The 21228-nt window shown below is 45.0% G+C and overlaps 1 protein-coding gene across 2 annotated transcripts in view; it reads left to right on the top strand.

The window, feature by feature from the left end:
* PLEKHA7 (pleckstrin homology domain containing A7) overlaps nt 1-21228 on the top strand; it is a 232345-nt gene that overhangs the window by 164126 nt on the left and 46991 nt on the right. For both annotated transcript variants that reach the window (XM_026454036.2, XM_023230894.3), the window contains exons 9-10: nt 4530-4705; nt 20624-21094. In XM_026454036.2, the coding sequence (XP_026309821.1) occupies nt 4530-4705; nt 20624-21094 (647 nt within the window). The remainder of the gene's footprint in view (nt 1-4529; nt 4706-20623; nt 21095-21228) is intronic.

A 21228-nucleotide genomic window follows, 5' to 3' on the forward strand; every position in this document is an offset into this window, starting at 1 on the left:
CCCCTCCCCTCCCCTCGACGGAGTCTCGCTCCGTCACCCAGGCTGGAGTGTAGTAGCGTGATCTCCACTCACTGCAACCTCTGCCTCCCAGGTTCAAGAGATTCTCCTGCCTCAGCCTCTTGAGTAGCTGGGGCTACAAGTGCCCACTACCATGCCAGGCTAATTTTTGTATTTTTGGTAGAGACTGGGTTTCACCACGTTGGCCAGGCTGGTCCTGAGCTCAGGTGATCCACCTGCCTCGGCCTCCAAAAGTGCTAGGATTACAGGCATGAGCCACTGCACCCGGCCCCTTTTCTTAATCTCAATAAGTGGTCACCACTGCCTCTGCAAGTTGTAAACTCGAGACTCTTATCCTTTATACCTGGTGTTCCCTCTCCTCCCATATCCAGTCCATTACCAAGGCCTGCAGATATTACCTGCAAGTTCTCTCCAGACCCTGTCTGCTCCTCTCCTTTTCTGCCTCCACCACCATCTCTCACCTGTGCTCCTGTAGTAGCCTCCTGACCCATCCCCCCTCACCTGTTTCTGCTGATTCGCACCTCTTCTCTGTACTGCAGCCAGAGTGGTCTTTCCAAACAAAATCGGATCACATCATTCCCCAGTTTAAACCCTTTAATAAGGCTGGGTGCAGTGGCTCAGCACTTTGGGAAGTCAAGGTGGGTGGATCACTTGAGCCCAGGAGTTTGAGACCAGACTGGGCAACATAGCAAAACCCCATCTCTACAAAAAATACAAAAATTAGTCGGGCATGGTGGTGTGCTCCTGTAGTCCAGGATACTCAGGAGCCTGGGGTGGGAGGATTGCTTGAACCAGGGAGGTGAAGGTTGCAGTGAGCCAAGATAGTGCCACTGCACTCCAGCCTGGGCAACAGATGAAGACCTTGTTTCAAAACGAAGCAAAACAAAACAAAACACCCTTTAATAGTTTCTCATTGCTCTTTCATGAAGACGAAACCCTACATGATCTGCAAGGCCCTGGTGGTCTGGCCCTGCCAACTTTGGCAGCCTCCCTTCGTGCGGTTTTCCCCTCCATTCCTCTGCGCCAGTCATGCTGGCCTCATCATTGAAGATGAACACACTGTGTGCACGTGTCCTTCATGGGGTGCTACCTAGCTCCTCCCTGCTATTACTTAAATGGCTACCTGCTATGTGGAAGGCAGCTGCAATGTCAGTTCCTCAGGGATCAAGCTGGGCTCCCCTGTTATCTTCCTGACAGCATCCTGACCTTGATGACACTTACTACAGCTATAGTTTTACTTGTCCATAGTATTTCTCTTCTATGTGGCTATAAACTTGTTCATGACCTTGTTTAATGCTGTCCCTCCAACTTTGGTAGGGTGCCTTTCACATAGTAAATACTCAGTAAATGATTCATTATTGTTGAACAAGTTCCAGAATGAGCCAGCCAGTTGATGGGCCCTGGGTGCTCCTGTATTTTCCACTGAGGTTTCTCTATTCTAAAGGCTGATGTTGGGGGCTTGAACCATGAGGATTCTGGCTCCTTCACCAGTGCTGTGTCTAGAACTGAGGTCCAAGAGCCAGGAGAGCAACCATATCCTATGGGTGTCATGTCTTTGAAGTAAATTCTTCACTCACATCCTGATTTCCTTTAGGCATAGCTTGTTTTCTATTCAGTTATGCAAAGTTGCATCATAGGATTATGTTAACTGGAAAGCAAAGAGCAGAGAAAACGGTACCATCTCTGAGTTGACACTAGGGCAGGAGTGAGAAGATTCACATCATCTGGGTCCTAGGCTCAGGACACTTTGGACTGGGGTCACTTGGCCAGATGAAAAGGAAACTCCCTGTACTTCTTGCCTTCACAGTTAATCCATCGAATATGCCCTCACACAGGCAGAATGCAGTTGGAATCTGTTCTTCAGAGTCAACAGCAGCTGGGCACAGCACCTGCTCGTTTAATTAGTGACCAGGGTTATATTTGCAATCATGTGTAACTCCTTCATAATGGTGGATGTAACTCTCAAGGCTTATTTGCAGATAGACATGCAAACCCATGTCTGCCTGTTTGAGGCATGTCCCATGTTGATTTCCTGGACAAGGCTGGCTCCGTGAATTTTTGTACAGCAGGGATCTACTGTCTTTATTGTACCTTAGAGGGTTCCCCGTGCTTGTGTGTAGTGGGATAGGCACCTGTCCCAGAATCCTGTATAGCTGGGCACAAAAGGCTGGGAGAGTGTGTCAGAGATCTTGTGGAATCATTATCCAAGGGATATTTTCCAAGAATTTCTGCTGATTTTCAGTAAGACATGCACAGGTTCCTTCTTATTCTGTTCTCTTTTTTTTTTTTTTTTTTTCCTTTGAGACAGAGTCTCACTTTGTCACCCAGGCTGGAGTGCAATGGCTCAATCTCAACTTACTGCAACCTCCACCTCCTGGGTCCAAGCAACTTTCATGCCTCAGCCCCCCGAGTAGGTGAAATTACAGGCATGCGCCACTATGCCCAGCTATTTTTTTTCATTTTTAGTAGAGACGAGGTTTCAACATGTTGCCCAGGCTGGTCTTAAACTCCTGACTTCAGGTAATCTACCTGCCTTGGCTTCCCAAAGTGCTAGGATTACAGGTGTGAGCCACTGCGCCCTGCCTTATTCTGTTCTTATTGGCACATTTCCACCTTGCTTAAAATAGAAGGAATCTTCCTGTGAGAGTGAATGATACGTTATACATGCAAAGGAAGGATATCAGGTTTGCTTCAGCCACTATAGGGATCCTTGGCTGCAGGCCAAGTTTACCTAGACTCCCTTGGCACTAAGCTGGATGGACTCAGATATGTAAATGTCAGAAGCAGGCCCATATTTACTATGCATTTTAGATCTGGATTTTAAGAGGGCAGGGAGGAGAGGTAAATGCTGAAGGTTCATTTGAGAGGTTTTCATCTATGACCATTAGTGATTCCAGAAGCATGTCATTGTCCAGTTTTTCATTGGTTCTCATTTTGTTTTCTCTGCCTGGTCCTTGCATGGGGTCTGCCTTTCATGCTGGATTCAGAGTATCGAGCCAGTTATCTGTGTAATCACCCTCACTTCTGGATAGTACCTGGGAGCAATATACAGAGAAGCCTGGACTTGGAGTCAGACCTGGGTTCTAACGCTTCGTTCTTTCAACAAATGTTTAGTGAGCATCTACTGTGTGTCAGGCACTGTTCCAGGGGATATAGTAGTGAACAAAATAGCAAAGTTCCTACTCTCATGTAGCTTATATTTATAGAGGAAGGAGACAGATGATAAGCAGGTAATAAGTGTGTAAAATAAATAGCATCAGGTAATGGTAAGTGCTGTAAAGAATCTGTTACCAGGTGTGGAAATCTGGGAAAGTTACTTAACATCTCAGAGGTTCGTTTGCTCCATCTGTAAAACAGATTCTGTCTCTACCTCTCAAGGCTGTTAGAGTTACAATGATATTAAATTGTGGAAGTACCTAGGACACACACAGTAGATACTCAGGAAATTTTCCTCTTTTCACATCATCTTCTTATGTAGATTTAGTGAGATTGTTCCTTGCAAACTTAAAAGATGGCTCTCTGGTTTATCAGAGCACAAGGGGAAAAACTGGTGTTGTCTCTGATTTGCAAATCTTCCCAGTCATTTTTCAGTGGTCATTCTGAGTACCTTTTTTTGAAAAAAAATTTTTTTTTTTTGCAAGGATACATGCGAAAGCACCTTAAGGCAGAAGGACAGAGTAGGTTTGCAAGAATATTTAGTTAACTGTTGGTAATCTCTGTCCACCTCTGTAGTGCCTCTCTTTTGAGAGCTTGTTTGGAGATTCCAGCAGGAGACTGCAGCTACTTGAATACCCTTGACCGAAGACCAGTTCTCCTCTATCGTGGATGGTCTTCCTCTTTGACTGAGTGTGCAGCTTCAGGAGGGACACATATGGAGCAGTGAGGGAGGAAGGGGATACCTGCTTAGCCAGCCGGATTAGCCAAATCAATCCTGATGATCAATAGGGTGACAGATGTCGCAGCCAGATTGCCCTCACATCCTGTAGTGCCTCTTTTCAAGAGACAGAACAGCTTCTTTCAGGAGCACACATCACACTTCATGCCTAAGCAGTGAAGCACAGTGAACATCCACATCAAGCCACCTGCTGTTGCAGCCAGTTTTGAGTCAATTCTTGTCTGATTATAGGCAAAGCAGGAATCACAGACTTCAGCAAAAACAAAACAAGGATTCCCAAGAGTCTACCTCTATGAAATGAGGGTTTTCTGAAAAGCCTGTTTCTCACAATAAGCCTTGACTTTGTGCACACTCCCAACCCCCAAAGCAGGAGTAAGATAAATAGGAAACAGTTACAGCTGCAGGGCTTTTACTGTGGGGAGCAGACAGCTGTCACTGGGCCTGGCTACACTAAGAAAGAGAAATGTAGCCTATGACGTTTTCTAGGAGTGGAAACAAGTTGGGTGGTGCTTGGACTTTTAGTCTGGAAGGGCCATAGTGCCTCCTTACTTCTGCCCCTATAAAGGAAATGTGTGATAACCTCCCTCTGACCTGCATTTCTGTCTTCGTGCTACAGGCTGTGCACACGGGGATGCGAGCGCTCATCTATAACAGCTCCACAGCGGGCTCTCAGGCCGAGCAGTCAGGCATGAGGACCTACTACTTCAGTGCTGACACCCAGGAGGACATGAACGCTTGGGTCAGGGCCATGAACCAGGCTGCACAGGTGCTGTCTCGATCATCACTGAAGAGGTTAGTCCTGATGGAGGGTCCCTGCCACAGCACCTCCTACACTAGGATTAGGACCCAGATAGGTCCTCTTGGGTGCCTGAGATTCCGTTTGCTCACTTGTATTAAGCATTACCCTCTCTTTATAAACTTTCTTCGTTAAACAAAAACACTAAGGCCTGGAAGGGTGAAATGACTGCCTGGGATCCACAGCCATGGATACTGGCATGTGTGTGCTTCTCGGTTTTTCTTCTCTTATGTATGATGGGACAACTTTGGGGCACCAGGTGGGGAGAGGACAGTCAAGAAAGGTCTTGCAAACTGAAAATCTGCTACAGACTAACTGCCATGTTGCTGGGACCTGACCTGGGAGTGATCTTCCAGTTGCTCCCTCTCTGAAATAGTTCAACCAAGCATATAATCAGATATCTTGAAATTCCTGAGTCTGTTGGCTGTAGGTGATTCCCTGAGAGAAAACCAGAGGAATATGAATGAAGTCAAGGGCTCAGAGAGAGAGAGATCAGAGTGGCCCTGAAAAAGTCTGGGTATACCTTTATCTGGCCTTCATCTCACATTGGGCCCATTCCTTCCTATCCTGACACTTTGCTCTTTGACAGTGTTCTTTCAGTGAGGCCTCAGAACTGAAGTGTATTCGCTTGCAACCTAAGGGTGGAACTTTTTAGTGACTGAAAATGGATTGCACTGGTATGTTTAGCTTGTGAATCTTTCTACCTCACATATATGTGGTTTTCGGAATTCGTGGTATTTCCTAGCTTTATGGTCTCTTTCATGCAGCATACAGACCTCATGAAATATAAATGAGGTATAAATAGTGACCTCCATCAGGAGGCCAGGGTATGGTCAGACTCTTCCCTCTGAAGCTCCCATAGCACTTCAGTCTGAGCATTTTTCACACTGTTTTTGTTTCCCCCTTCTGTCTAATTTTCAGTATCCTAGGCTTAAAGCAGAGATCATCTTTATATCTTGGTTTTGTTTTGAGACAGAGTCTCGCTTTTGTCGCCCAAGCTGGAGCGCAATGGTGCAATCTTGGCTTACTGCAACCTCTGCCTCCTGGGTTAAAGTGATTCTCCTGCCTTAGCCTCCGGAGTAGCTGGGATTACAAATGCCCGCCACCATGCCCAGCCAATTTTTTGTATTTAGTAGAGATGGGGTTTCACCATGTTGGCCAGGCTGGTCTTGAACTCCTGACTTCAAGTGATCCACCCACCTTGGTCTTCCAAAGTGCTCGGATTACATACGTGAGTCACCATGCCCAGCCTGTCTTTATATCTCAGTGCACAACATCTGACACATAGTAAGCTCTCAAATGTCTGTTGAGTGAGTGAGTGAGAGATTAGACGAATGAATGAATGAAGATGTTGAACAGGACAGGACCAAAGACTGCCCTAGGAGCTTCCACATGGGCCCTGAATCAGTAACAGTCAATTTTGACTCTACTTTCTAGCATTGTCATCCAGCCTGCATCTTTCGGTTGTTTCCATAATAATGATCTGAAAGGCTCTGCCTGAGCCTGCGGGGCTCAGCTCACAGTGTGGTTGGCATCTCCCTTCTCACCCCAGGAGAAGGAAACTGGCTAGATTTGACACATCTTACTCCTAGTGCACAGGCTAGTCCCCAACAGTCACTGTTTCCTGGTCTTTATTCTTCATTCTTTTAATATACATATATGTTTATAGTATATGTATATAGTCATTCCTTGGTATCCATGGAGGACTGGTGCTAGGAAGCCCCACAGATACCAGAATACCCAGAGTCCCTTATACAAAATAGTGTATTTGCGTATAACCTCCGCACATGCTTTAAATCATTTCTAGATTGCAAGATTACATATAATACCTAATACAATGTAAATGCTATGTAAATAGTTGTTATACTGTATTGTTTAGGAAATAATGACAAGAAAATAAGTCTGCATGTGTTCACTACAGACACAACCATCCTTTTTTTCCCTTGTAAATATTTTTAATTTGTGGTGGGTTGAATCCATGGATATGAAACCCTGGATACAGAAGTCCGACTATGTATATATATATGCGTGTGTGTATATATATATATATACACATATAGTTAAGTATATACAAATTTTTAAATGTATATTGTATATTTAACTATATAATGAATGAAAACATTCTAAGTATAAAAATGCAAAAACTAAAGACAAAGATATCCCAAATCACCTTCCCAAGGTAATCTCTATAATCAGGTTAATTGGCTTTTAAACTATTTTCTATGCATTTATATACATATATGCACTTATATGTAAGTTTCTCTTGTGCTTTCTGAAAGCGTGAATAATGACGTCTTAAAGATCACTAAATATCAGTGTATATGAATCACCTTTAATTTTTACTCATGGTATTTCAGTGTAGATGTACTGTAGTGTAGTTTTAAAACCTGTATTTAAAATTTCTGTATTAACCTTCTACAAGCCTCTGCATGTGTGAGTCTTTCAGATTGCTGGGCAAAAGTATAACACGTTTTTAATTTTAACCAATACCGCTAAATTGCCCTTTAAAGAAAAATGTGTGGCCGGGCACGGCGGCTCATGCCTGTAATCCCAGCACTTTGGGAGGCCGAGGCGGACGGATCACGAGGTCAGGAGATCGAGACCATCCTGGCTAACACACTGAAACCCCGCCTCTACTGAAAATACCAAAAATTAGCAGAGTGTGGTGGTGGGCACCTGTAGTCCCAGCTACTCGGAGGCTGAGGCAGGAGAATAGCATGAACCCGGGAGGCGGAGCTTGCAGTAAGCAGAGATTGCGGGCCACGGCACTCCAGCCTGGGCGACAGAGCAACACTCTGTCGCAAAACAAAACAAAACAAAACTGTGTATTCCACTAGTGAGTGTGTCATTTTACCATATCTTTGCCAATAGTTGATATTATGTCTTTTAATTTTACTGGCCTGATACATAAATAGTATCTGATTATCTTAATTTAATGTATATTTCTATGATGGTGAAGATCTTTTGTATTTCTACTTTTTTTTTTTTTTAAAGACACGGAGTCTCACTCTATCACTCACTGCTCGAGTGCAGTGGTATGATCGTAGCTCACTGCAGCCTTGAACTCCTGGGCTCAAGCAATCCACTCACGTCAGCCTCCCTAGTAACTGGGACCTCAGTGTGGGCCACCACATCATGCCTGGCTAATTTTTTATGGTTTTTTTTGAGACGGAGTCTCGCTCCATCGCCCGGGCTGGAGTGCAGTGGCCAGATCTCAGCTCACTGCAAGCTCCGCCTCCCGGGTTTACACCATTCTCCCACCTCAGCCTCCCAAGTAGCTGGGACTACAGGCGCCCGCCAACTCGCCCGGCTAGTTTTTTGTTTTTTTTTTTTTTTTTTTTTTAGTAGAGACGGGGTTTCACCGTGTTAACCAGGATGCTCTCGATCTCCTGACCTTGTGATCCGCCCGTCTCGGCCTCCCAAAATGCTGGGATTACAGGCTTGAGCCACCGCGCTCGGCCAATGCCTGGCTAATTTTACAAGATTTTTAGAGACAGGCTTACTGTGTTTCCCTGTCTGGTCTTGAATTCCTTGCCTCAAGCAATCCTCCTAGCTCAGCCTCCTGAGTAGCTGAGATGACAGTCACTAGCCACCATGCCCAGCTCAATGGCCACGTGTATTTCCTATTAAGTGCATTTCCTGTACCTATCCTCTGCCCATTTTTCAACTGAGTTGTTTGCCTTTTCTTGCTGTCTCCTTTCCTGTGTGCTCTGAAATCTGCCAAGGTTAGCAGTGCTGCTTAGCCTCTTGCAGAGGTTGATGATAGGCTATGGAATTTGTTTTTCCTCTTCTTTCAAAATCAGAATGCTGTTTGCCAGTTTCTAATATTCTGGCCTTTTCCCCCTTCTCTTTGATTCCTTAGAGATCACCCAATAGGTTTCTCAAGCCCAAATTCCCTTATGTCACTGGGGCACCACCGATAGCTGGGCCTGGAGCTCAACTACAGGAGAGTAGGGCTTCCTGTTCTTCCTCCCCATCGTGGACTTTCAGGCTCTCTTAACCAGGTTTGTTCTCTTTTTCCTGGTGAAGATCATTCTTCTTAATGAAGATGTGGAATTAAACCTAGAAGCTGGAGAATTCTGCCTTCTCTGTTTATGCTGGGTCTTCTTCCCTAACCAGAGACACCTACATCTGTTTTTTTAAAACCCTCCTTTATTTTAATAAATAGAAATTTTGTTTCTGTTTTGTTTTACTTTAAATAAACAAACAAGTCCTTCTAGACTTTGCTTTTTCTGCCATTGTTCATGTGGACCCATTCCACTACGGATTTGTGCCCCACCTTCCATTTCTTGTACATGTCCTTTTATAATTTGAGCTTCAAGAGTTCCCTGTGTTATTACACTAGAGATGGCAAAATGGGTTTCTTCTTGTGTCCCAACTTTGCTCAATTCATTGTGGCTGACTAGGATGCTAGATAAGAGAGAATTTGAGAATGAGATTGAACTTTATAGGAAAAAAGTACATGATTGATAAATGATGTCTGGCTAGAACCCTTGAGGATTAATCTAGATAGCTGAGATTTGGGTATTTTTTAGCATCAGGTTTTGGTGTTGGAAGGGCTTCTCCCCTTTCCCTAGTCTCAGTCAATTGTATCATCCCTAGTTTTTCTCTGACTTTGAGATGTATTTTTATTATGCTCTTAATAAACTCTTAAAACTTCATGATCATGTTTGCCCAAGGTTTTGTCCCTTTAAAATAAAAAACACAAGGCCGGGTGTGGTGGCTCACGCCTGTAATCACAGCACTTTGGGAGGCCAAGGCAGGCAGATCACGAGGTCAGGAGATCAAGACCATCCTGGCTAACGCAGTGAAACCCTGTCTCTACTGAAAATACAAAAAATTCGCCGGGTGTGGTAGCGGGCACCTGTAGTTCCGGCTACTCGGGAGGCTGAGGCAGGAGAATGGCGTGAACCCGGGAGGTGGAGCTTGCAGTGAGCCGAGATGGCGCCACTGCACTCGAGCCTGGGCGACAGAGCGAGACTCTGTCTCAAAAAAACAAAACAAAACAAAACAAAACAGAAAAAAAAAACACACAGGCCAGTGCAGTGGCATATGCCTGTAATCCTAGCACTTTTGGAGGCCAAGACAGGCAGACCACTTGAGGTCAGGAGTTCAAGACCAGCCTGGCCAACATGGTGAAACTCCGTCTCTACTAAAAATACAAAAATTAGCCGGGCATGGTGGCAGATTCCTGTAATCCAGCTACTCACGAGGCTGAGGCAGGAGAATCGCTTGAACTCAGGAGGCAGAGGTTTCAGTGAGCCGAGATCATGCCATTGCATTCCAGCCTGGGCAACAGAGTGAGACTTTATCTCAAACAAAACAAAATGAAAAACAGAAAAAACAAAAACAAAAACAAAAGCCCAAGATACTAAAACAAAATAAAAAACACAAGTTTTTCCAATAAAGACATAATAGCATTTCTCCATAAGTTTCTGAGAGCTGAAATTGTCAGCCAAGCAAATACAGAGTTACTAAATGTTCTATTTTTCCAGAGTAAGATATTCAGACATTTGGTTGGTTAAAATTATTCATCAGACAGACTAAATCTTGCCTGTCTTCTAGTTTGGTGTTTGGCCTTGGAAAAGCTCCATCTCTTTAAATGGGTAGCCCCAACAGTAGCATTTCATTTGCTCCCTCTGTGATTCTCACCCAGAGGCTTCTCTCTTTATTCATACAGGCAGATGCTTCCTTTATTAGTGGTGGTATGTATTAGGACTGTTGATTGCAGATGACAGAAAATACAGAGAAATTTACCTTTAAAAGGAGGGAATTTATTGGTTCATGTCACTGAAAAGCTCAAGATAGATCTGGCTTTAGAAACAATGGGGTTCAAGGCTCAGACAATATCACTAGAAGTCATATTCTCAGAGTCTGGGCTCTTCCCACCTGTGTGTTGAATTCAGTCTTGAGCTCCATGAGGAGGTCCCTGGCACATCTAGGGCCTGGTGGCAAGATAGCTGCAGTGGTCCCAAACTCATGTCATCAAAGTTAAAATCCAGTAGGAAAGAGCCAGAGTCTGGTCCAGAAGCTCTGAGATTCATACTGATTAGGCAGGTTTAGTTTGCATTTATGTCCCCAACCATCTCCCGTGGCCAGGGACAACATCATGCTGATAGCGGAGGCCTGAAACACATGCTTCACTTCTGAGAACCAGGGGTGGAACCGTATCCAGGTTGTGAGGACTGAGAGCGAGGTGGTGTGGGTTCCCAAGGAAGTGTTAGGACTCCGTGGGCAGAGGACCATGGGCAGAAATGGCTTACTGGGACATGGTAAAGAGGGCATCAATAGTCAATGTCCAGGCTGGCTGATTTATCCCTCACTTCCTACTATACCTATTTCTTTTGCCTTAAGAATCTCTTCCCAGCACTTAGTCTCTGAAACCGGATAGACCTGGGTTCAGATCCCTGCTCTATTACTTTCTGCCAGTGTCATCTTGTGCAAATTATGCATGCTTTTGAAACCTTGATTTTTCTTAATTCATAGGCTTGCTACAGGGATTAAATTAAATGTATCAAGTGCTTGCTTAGTCCAGTGCCTGAGACATAATAGGTGCTCCCTATCAGCTATATTAACTTCCATAGGATTTGCTTTGACAGTATTTTCAGCCGTTTTCTCTGTACCCCCTTCCAGTTTCATCATTAATTCCTAGATCTCAATGATGAGTCTCCTATGAACAAACTACACTCTCTCCCCTGCCAGGATGTACTCATCTCCTAGTAGTGTGAGTTGTCCAACAGTTCAGGGTCCCTACAGCCCCATCCCTAAGTCCTATCTGTCTTCAGCTCCCACTTCCCCCAGCCTCTTCCTATTCTTCTGGCCCAGGAGCAGAGCTAAGAGCCCTCACTGCAACTCTGACATTTTATTTGAGACAAAGTCTCACTCTGTCACCAGGCTGGAGTGCAGTGGCATGATCTTGGCTCACTGCAACCTCTGCCTCCCAGGCTCAAGTGAACCTCCCACCTCAGCCTCCCAAATAGCTAGGGCTACAGGCATGTGCCACTGTGCCTGGCTCATTTTTTGTATTTTTTGTAGAGATGGGGTTTCACCATGATGCCCAGGCTGGCCTGCAACTCCTGGGCTCAAGTGATCCACCTACCTCAGCCTCCCAAAGTGTTAGGATTACAGGAGTGAGCCACCGCACCTAACCTGCGCCTCTGACTTTTTGTTCTCTTGTTTGTTACACAGGCTTCAGAACTCCGTGATAGACATGAATTCCAGTATATTTGAGATCCCACATCACGTGCTGTGAGGGACACCCTGCACTACTGGCAGGGCCTACTCTCTACCCCTGCCAGTCATCTTCTACCCCACGTCCATATTCTTCCACTGGCCATGCTGTGGACTCTGGTTTTTAATTCTCTACAACCTTTTTGAAATCTGTCTTACCAACTTCCCCCATAGTACTCCCTTTTCTATCTTGTCTAAGGATGTTTTTTCCTCTCTGTTTAAGCTAAAGCACTAAGTAAGGAGGTTATTTGCAGCTTACAAAACTGACAAGTGACCCACCCAGGCAGGAGGGCATATCAGAAACAGAACTCATCTCTTTTCTTAATTTCCTAACCTCTGTGTTCTCTGGAGTAGCTGCAGTCCTGTCTTGGGACTAAAGAAACTTACAGTAGAGTCACCTTTAGAATGAAGTCCAATTTCCTTAGTCTTTGGAAACCCTACATGGACCTGGTCCCTACAGACACCTTTGGTTCATCTCCTGCCATTTCCCATTCTCTGTGGCATGCTGAACTTCTTTCAGCAACTTGGAGTTGGTGCATATGTTCATGCATTCATCCATTTAGTCTTTTATTCTATAAATATTTATTAAGGGTGGCCAGGTGTGGTGTCTCATGCCTATAATCCCAGCACTTTGGGAGGCCTAGGCAGGCGGATCACCTGAAGTCAGGGGTTTGAGACCAGCCTGGCCAACATGGCAAAACTCTGTCTCTACTAAAATACAAAAATTAGCTTGGTGGCGCATGCCTGTAATCCCACCTACTCAGGAGGCTGAGGCAGGAGAATCACTTGAATCCGGGAGGAGGAGGTTGTAGTGAGCTGAAACCACACCACTGCACTCCAGCCTGGGTGATACAGCAAGACTCCATCTCAAAAAAAAAAAAAAAAGTTTACATATATATATATAACTCCTGAGCTCAGATGATCCACCCACCTTGGCCGCCCGAAGTGCTGGGATATATATACACACACACACACACACACACACACACATATATATATGGCATACTGTGGGTCAAACACTGTTAAAGATGCTAAGAATACAGTAGTGTTCAAAGAGAGAGAGGCAAGATGCCATGCTGCTTACATTCTGGAGGGGTGGGGCAGGAAGACAAACTATAAACAGGAAAACAAGAAATCGTTAAGACAATTTGTATCAAGATCTATACATGAAGACAGTAAGACCGAGTGATGAATTAGGGTAGGACTAGCACAAGGGAGTAGCCACTTTTGTTTGGGTGGTCAGGAAAGGATTCTAGATGGGGCCTGATTGATACAAGAAAGTCAGATACACAAAACTTTGAGGAAGAGTGTTCTGGGCAGAGGTGATGGCATGTACAAATGAGTGTAGAGCATGGCTGAACCAAAGTGAGCAAGGGGAGAATAGACTGATGAGGTGTGGGAGGATAGAGGTCCTTCTCATGAGACAACCAGGATCCCTCTGGGCTTTGCTCACCCACTTTACCAGCCCTCTCACCTGCCCCAGGGCAACCCCAGCATATCCTCAGGTTAGCCCAGATGAATGATATTTCCTCCTTCCCTGACTATTCAGCGTGTCAGATGTCCCTGTTTGTAGTACACTGTCATTCCTTATTCATATGTCTTTCATGCTAAAGTTGTGCTGACATGCTTTCTCATTGTCACCCCTACCAGACTTAAAGCTCCTTGAAAATGAGAACTGCATAGGTCTCATCTGTCAGTGCCTGGCATATAATAAGTGTTCAGTTAATGCGTAGATACATGGGGGTTTGGGCTACAAATTTTCATATGCAGTCATCCAAAGAGCTGAAATCTCAAGAAGTTTTATCTTTCACAAATGGAGGTATAAAAAAGGGACACTTCTTCATTTTTTGAGGAAATTTCAGCAGTTTCACAAACATACAATGCTTACACACAAAGTCAACCTTGTGATAATGCACTTTCAAGGAGTCAAATTTGCAAAAGATGTGTAAACCAAATTAGAGCGCTCTAAAAGTCTTTGTACAATTTGTACCTCTAGTATTGGGAACAATGTGAAGGTGAAACACACAACGTAGCAAATTGGCCCTATGTGTGAAGGGACAGACGTTATACATGGTTGAATAATTTGGTAGGGGAGATTTTTGGTATTTTTTGCTTGCATTTTCACTTTTATGTTTTTCAGAATACTTGCTGTACTTGCATTTAAAGAATGGTTGTAGTATAGAAATATTGTAGTATTTGCTGTCCATTTGAAACTCTGGTTCTTGCTCAGCTGTTGCAATTAAGCGCTCTTCCCCTTTTGCAGCACTAATGATAATTAGCTTTTAAACTTTTGTCTTTCACCATTAAGTAGACCTGTACACTTACCATAGCTATTTTGCAAGGGAACAGTTTTACTGATCTCTTCCATTGTGCTGTAAGGAATACAGGAAGAAAGAATACTTGGCTTTTCCATTACTACATCTGGCCTTTAGGATTTCAGAATTCTGGATTTTCATCATTTTGCGAGGGAACAGTTTTACTGATCTCTTCCATTGTGCGGGAATACAGGAAGAAGGAATGATATTTGGCTTCTCCATTATCACATCTGGCTTTTAGGATTTCAACATTCTGGATTTTAATCTTTTGGGATTGTGATTTTCAACTTTAGGGATTTTGACCTTTCGCGATTATGGTGTTCAGGATTGTATCTTTCGAGATTATGATCTGCAACAGGTACATGGATGTTTGTCTGGCCAGGTGGGTAGGCAGATGAATGGATGAACAGATGAACAAAACAGCTGAGAAACCTCTACCTGTATGATGTTCCAGTGAGGATTTGGGATGGCTGGGAGTGATCGGAACGCTCTCCTGGGACTCGTGCATGGGGGATCGGCCTGCTCAGAAGTGGCCCACACATTTTAGGTTATTTGCACTGTCTTTGAGAGCTAAGTCTTTGGCCTTCCAAACTCTAATCACCATTGGCAAAGTGTAGCTGGACAGCCCTGGAGACTGGACTAGCCTCTTGGATCCTCACCAGAAGTAATTTATAGACATGTTTTCAGCCTTGCACAGGGCTTTGGAGTCGTATCAGATGAAGTTTGAGTCCTGCTTATGTCACTAGTTGCATGATCCAAGGCAAGTTGGCTAATCTCTCTGAGCATCACTTTCATTCTTTTTTTTTTTTTTTTTATGAGACGGAGTTTGGCTTTGTCACGCAGACTGGAGTGCAATGGCACAATCTCAGCTCACTGCAACCTCCACCTCCCAGATTCAAATAATTCTCCTGCCTCAGTTTCCTGAGTGGCTGGGACTACAGACGCCTGCCACCACGCCTGGCTAATATTTTTTGTATTTTTAGTAGAAATGGGGTTTCGCCATGTTGGCCAGGCTGGTCTTGAACTCCTGAGCTCAAGTGATCCACCTACCTTGACCTCCGAAAGTGCTGGGATTACAGATGTGAGTCACCATGCCCGGCCACTTTTATTACTTTTCATGAAAGAAAAATGTCTCTAGCACTGTGGGTTTGTGTGATAATAAGAAGAGGTAGTAAAGTGCTTAGCTCAGAGTTTTGCATTCAGTAAGTGCTCAGTCAGTGATGGCTGCCACTGCCAGATTCCTGTCCTTTATTAGAGTCCATTTATTATAGGTAATCCAGTAGTTGTGTGTGCCTTCAGCCTCTCTGGGCTCAGTCCCGACCTTGCAGAATTGTTACAGGGATTACAGGTTGTCCATGACAGATTCCTAGCACACAGTAGAACCTAGCATATGGTAACAATAACCAAGCCCTGGCCATTAAAAGAGTGTATCTCCCAGACCGTGACTGCTGGTTTCCCTGGGGAGATGGAAAGTGAGTGAGCGTGGTGTATGCTAGAGCTTCAGGGTGGCTCAGGTTGAGCTGTGACTGGTGGCATGGCTTACCCAGGTAAAAGAAACAGAGAAGGATTCTCCAGGCAGGAATGAACAAACTGAGGAGGGCTGGCAGGCCTGGAGTAGGTTTTTCCTTTTCTTAATCTGGTTTGTCAATCCCTACAACTTTAAAAGGGACTTTGCCAGTAGCTGCTCTACTGAGGCAGAAGGCAACCTCAGCCTAGCATTCTGGTTGTTTCATTTATTCTGCAGCCTTGCTCTTCTCTGTGGGAGGGAGGCCTGAAGGATTGTGGAGGGTGTCATCAAGGCTGTGAAGCCCTCTTGTTAATTTAGGCAGAGCACAGCATGAAAAGTAGCAGGCTATTCTCCCTCCATCCCAAGGGGGCTGCCCTATTTAACTCTGGGGAAAAGAAGAAACTAACTCCCTTCTCCATTTCTCAAATGCTAGGAACTCATTCAAAAGAGCGAGCCTGCCTTAGGGTGCTCCGCATACTTTGGGCTCCTTTCTCTTCAGTCTTTTGTACAAGTCTATTGATTATGCCCCGAGTGGGTTCTGGCTTTTGAGCCCACCCTATTCCTGAGACTGCAGATCAGTGCTCAGGACCCAGGATCTGTTAACACAGGCTGAGCTGCTTTCCCATGGCAGGACTTCATCATCTGGCCTGGCTCAGATCCAACTCTCCAAGACTCTCAGGGGCCTGGGTTCTTGTTCTTGGGCTCCTAGTTTGGTCATTTAGGTAAGGTGAGTTGGGAGGGATCCTTTGAGTGGGATTACAACAGAAAGGCTATGTCGGTCATCAGGACTAAGGTTCTATCAAGTCCCTACAAGCTGTCATTCCTCTTCCCATCTCAGTATTTGAATGAGATTGAATGTGTGTGGGGTGTGTGCACATTTAGCATTAAGATAGAGGGAAATATTATTCCTCATTGCCTGATGAGATAAATGACTTGGAGGCCGAATAAAATAATCAGTGCACAGTTGATTGGTAAGATCTGTTAACATTCAAGTTCTTGTGAAGAAAAGAAATAAGAGAGAAGTATCACGAGTCTGAGGTATGTGCTCTTCCCACTTGGAAGGGAAAATAAGAATTTGCTCTAAACAGACAAATAGTATTCTGTGATATGCTAGAAATGCTGGGGCCCAACCCCAGTCAATGGTAAGAGTAGCCCCTTGTAACAGTTAGGGGTCATGTCTGGTTGCTAGAAATAGAACAACCCAATTTAGGGTGGCATAATCAAATTGGGTTTTAGTTTTCTCCCATAGCAGAAATCCAGGGGTAGTCAGTAGATTGGTACAGTAGCACTGTCATGCAATCAGGGACATGGGCTCTTTATCTCCTTCTACCCAGCTTTTAGCATATGACTGGCATCCTTATTTTTATCATGTTGCAGTTCAGCAAAGTCTAAATCCCAGGCAGGAAGAAGAGAGGGGTTAGCTAAGCTTGCCTTCTTATAAAGACTTTCCTGGAGGACCCCCCCTAGCAATTTATGCTTATGTCTTATTGGCTAAAAGCTATGTTATATGATCATCCTTAGCTACAAGGGAGGTTGGGAACTGTAAGTGTTTTGCAGTGTACATTGCCACTTTGAAAAAATTGGGGCAAAGGAGGAGGGAATACCTATTGGGTAGTAAAGACATTTGTATTTGAGGGCATACTGTATGCCAGACACTGTGCTATGCTGTTTCTGTGCATTGTCTCCATTAATCCTCACAACAGCCCAAGGAGACACTGTTATCCCATTTTACAGATGGGGAACTTGAGACTAGAGATGTCACTTGCCCAAGGTCACACAGTTTATGTGTCGTGGAACCAGTTCTTGAATCTAGGTCCAACTGGTTCTAAAATCTGTGCCCGCTGTTATTTTCAAAAAGTGACACATATGACCAAAATGGTCACTGAGTGTCAGGAATTTCCTGTGTTCTTGAACAGTGACTGGTTGCAGATGTTCATGATCATAGCATGACCTGCATAGAAACAGCAGGCTCCTGAATATTTCCCATATTTTCCTCCTATTGGAATTTATAGAGCCACTGAATGTTAACAATGGATGGGCCCTCACTCATCAGTATCTCAATATGTCATTGTAAAATGATTTAATAGGCAGGACCCCTTCCAGTATAAGTAACAGAAACCAAACTCAAGCTAACAACTGAAAAAGGGAATTTAGGCCCAGTAGGGTGGCTCATGCTTGTAATCCTAAAACTTTGAGGGGCTGAGGCAGGTGGATCACTTGGACCCAGGAGTTTGAGACCAGCCTGGGCAACATAGCAAGACCCAGTCTCTACAAATTTTTTTTTTTTTTTTTTTAATTAGCAGAGCATGGTGGCATGCACCTGTAGTCCCAGCTACTCAGGAGGCTGAGGTAGGAGGATCACTTGAGCCCAGCAGATCAAGGCTACAGTGAGCCATGATCATGCCACTGCACTGCAGCCTGGGTGAGAGAGCAAGATGCTGTGGAATTTATTTATTAACAACAAAAAAATCCAAAGAGATATCTGTTTTACTTATGGTTAGATGTAGGAGCTTAAGCCAAGTTTTTAGGATTCTATGTTTCTCCACCTGCTTTCCTTTGTGTTAACTTCATTCTTAAGCGGTGCCTTCCCACACAATTGCAGCAGCTCCAATGGAAGTCCCAGGGCTGACTCTGATTGGCCTGGAGTAGTCAACTCCTGAACCAGTCACTGAGACTGTGGACCCTCAGCTGGACAGGGAGTCAGCAGCACCTGAACCACCTGGACTGAGGGTAGGAGAAAGTGATCCCCAAATGAAAATTGAAATGCTGTTATCAGAAGGGCAGTGGATACAGTGTGGAGGTTGGAGAGGAAAGAAGTCCTCTGTTGGATAAGAGGAGTTCCAAAGACGCATTATTTTTTCCCACAAAGCTTGGGGTTTCCATGGAAAAGACATTGGTACATGAACAGCAAGAAGAATGATTGCTTTTCTCAGTTCTCCCTGTATATTAGTCCATTCTCACACTGCTATGAAGAACTGCCCAAGAATGGATAACTTATAAAGGAAAGAGGTTTATTGACTCACAGTTCCACATGGCTGGGGAGGCCTCAAGAAACTTACAATCATGGTGGAAGGGAAAGCAAACATGTCCTTCTTTGCATGATGGCAGGAAGAAGTGCCAAGCAAAAAGAGAAAAGCTGCTTCTAAAACTATCAGATCTCATGAGAACGTGCTCACTATCAGGAAAACAGCATGAGGGTAACCTCCCTCATGATTCAGTTTCCTCCCACCAGATCCTTCCCACGACACATGGGGATTATGGGAACTACAGTTCAAGATGAGATTTGGGTGGGGACACAGCCAAACCATATCACCCTGCCTAAGTTAAAGGCAACAGACCCACACACAGTGAGAAGCAGACCCCATGTGGAGGGTTGTATTTTCACATTATATTGACATTCTAACTAGCTCTCAGGGTGAGTTGATTCTGCCCTGAATCTGTGTTGATTATTGGTAGCTGAGGTTCTGAAGTTGTTGCAAAGACACCTGGGGTGTGGCCACCGAGATGTAAATGCAGTAGCATTTCTATTATGTACTCTCATGTGGAGAAGAAAATGCCTCTGGCTTGGCCCCATTTTGAGTGGTGGATCTTAAGGCCAGGACCCTTTTTTTTTTTAACCAAGGAGTATGGCTAAACCAGCTGCCCCATCTAAGTAAAGGTCTTTGGTAATTTTTCTAGTCCATCTGAGCTGAGCTGGAACAAGTTCTCTTGCCTCCCTAATCTAAATTCTGCAAAGCTTGTGGAGCCACTATTGTATCCCTGGTGCCAGGTGATCAGGATGCAGACAACTAGGACCCTGCCCCAAGGAGGCAGAGAGAAGGGCAGCTTACCGGGGGAGATGGACCATGAAAGAGGAGCCCTCCACCATGTTCCAAAGCTATTCCTGTAGCCTCAGTTCACACCCTGACCTATCACCCCACCCCATTCTCTTTTATAGCTTCCAGGTTTGCACAGACACATGTGGAGAGGCAGTAGAGCAAAGCCTACCACACATGGGCTCTGGAGTCTACCTGGGTTTAAGGCCAGGCTCCACTCTGTTCCAGCTGTTTGATCTTGGGCAAACAATCGATCTTCTCTGTGCCTCAGTTTCCTTATTGTTAAAATCTGACTAATAATACTTCACAGAATTGTTGTAGATAGACATGAGAGTTGTTTCTGTTTGAACTGTTTCCTGATAAGATAGAAACAGGTTGCTGTTCACATAAAGAGGTTGCTGTGCCCATTCTCTATTCACCATCTTTGAAGAGTGTCAATTATGCTATCATTTGTACTTTGGGCTGTGCTAGACACCAGTGGGAGGGATCCTGGGCTCAGGAGCCTTCCATTTAAGCCCCAGACAGACAAACGGACAAATTGCAAAAGGAAAAGGCAAGATCAGTAGCACAGAGTAGAATGGGAGCACAGGAGTGGTCTTCATGTGAATGTCACATGTATAATTTATTCATTCTTTCTTGCAGTAGTAGTTATGGAGTGCCTATTTTATACCAGTCATTGTGTAGAAGTTCTGGGCATATGATGATCAGCCAGATGGGCCTCTGGCCAAAAGGAACTCATAGTTTATTTGGGAGCTAGATGAATAAACACAGTTATGGTCCAGTGCGATGAGTGTGACAGTGGGGTCAGCATAAGATCCTATTCTAAATTGGAAGTGTATGTTAGGGCGGCTTTCTGGAGGAGGTGTTGTTTAAGCCAGATCCCCAAAGGAGCAGAAGTTAGGCAGGCAGAGTGAGGACATGAGCATGAAAGGTGTTCTGGGCAGAGGGAATAGCCTGTGCAAAGGCCTGCAGGTGATTGAGTGTACAGTGCATTTCATCGTGGAGTCTTGGCTGTGGAGCAAACTGAATGTGCTGCTGTCATTGCAGGGACATGGAGAAGGTGGAGCGGCAGGCTGTCCCCCAGGCCAACCACACAGAGTCCTGTCACGAATGTGGCCGGGTGGGACCCGGACATACGAGAGATTGTTCTCATCGTGGCCATGATGACATTGTCAACTTCGAGAGGCAGGAGCAGGAGGGAGAGCAGTACCATTCCCAGAGGGACCCGCTGGAGGGCAAGCGGGACCGGAGCAAGGCCAGGTCTCCGTACTCGCCGGCCGAGGAGGATGCCTTGTTTATGGATTTACCCAGTGGCCCAAGAGGCCAGCAGGCACAGCCCCAACGGGCAGAGAAGAATGGAATGCTGCCTGCCTCATATGGCCCAGGAGAACAGAATGGGACTGGCGGGTACCAGCGGGCCTTTCCTCCCAGGACCAACCCTGAAAAACACGGCCAAAGGAAGAGCAATCTGGTCCAGGTGGAGCACTGGGCAAGGGCCCAGAAGGGGGACAGCAGGAGGTGAGTAATAGACTCAGGATCACTGCTTATAACGAGTGCAATAATGTAGTGGCAATAGCTGTCATTTAGCGTGCACTTGCTGCGTAAGGGCAGCCTTAAACTCTTTACCGCCATTACCTACGTAAATCCCTGTA

The sequence above is a fragment of the Piliocolobus tephrosceles genome, chromosome 13 (assembly GCF_002776525.5).
Source record: "Piliocolobus tephrosceles isolate RC106 chromosome 13, ASM277652v3, whole genome shotgun sequence".
NCBI classification, from domain to species: domain Eukaryota; kingdom Metazoa; phylum Chordata; class Mammalia; order Primates; family Cercopithecidae; genus Piliocolobus; species Piliocolobus tephrosceles.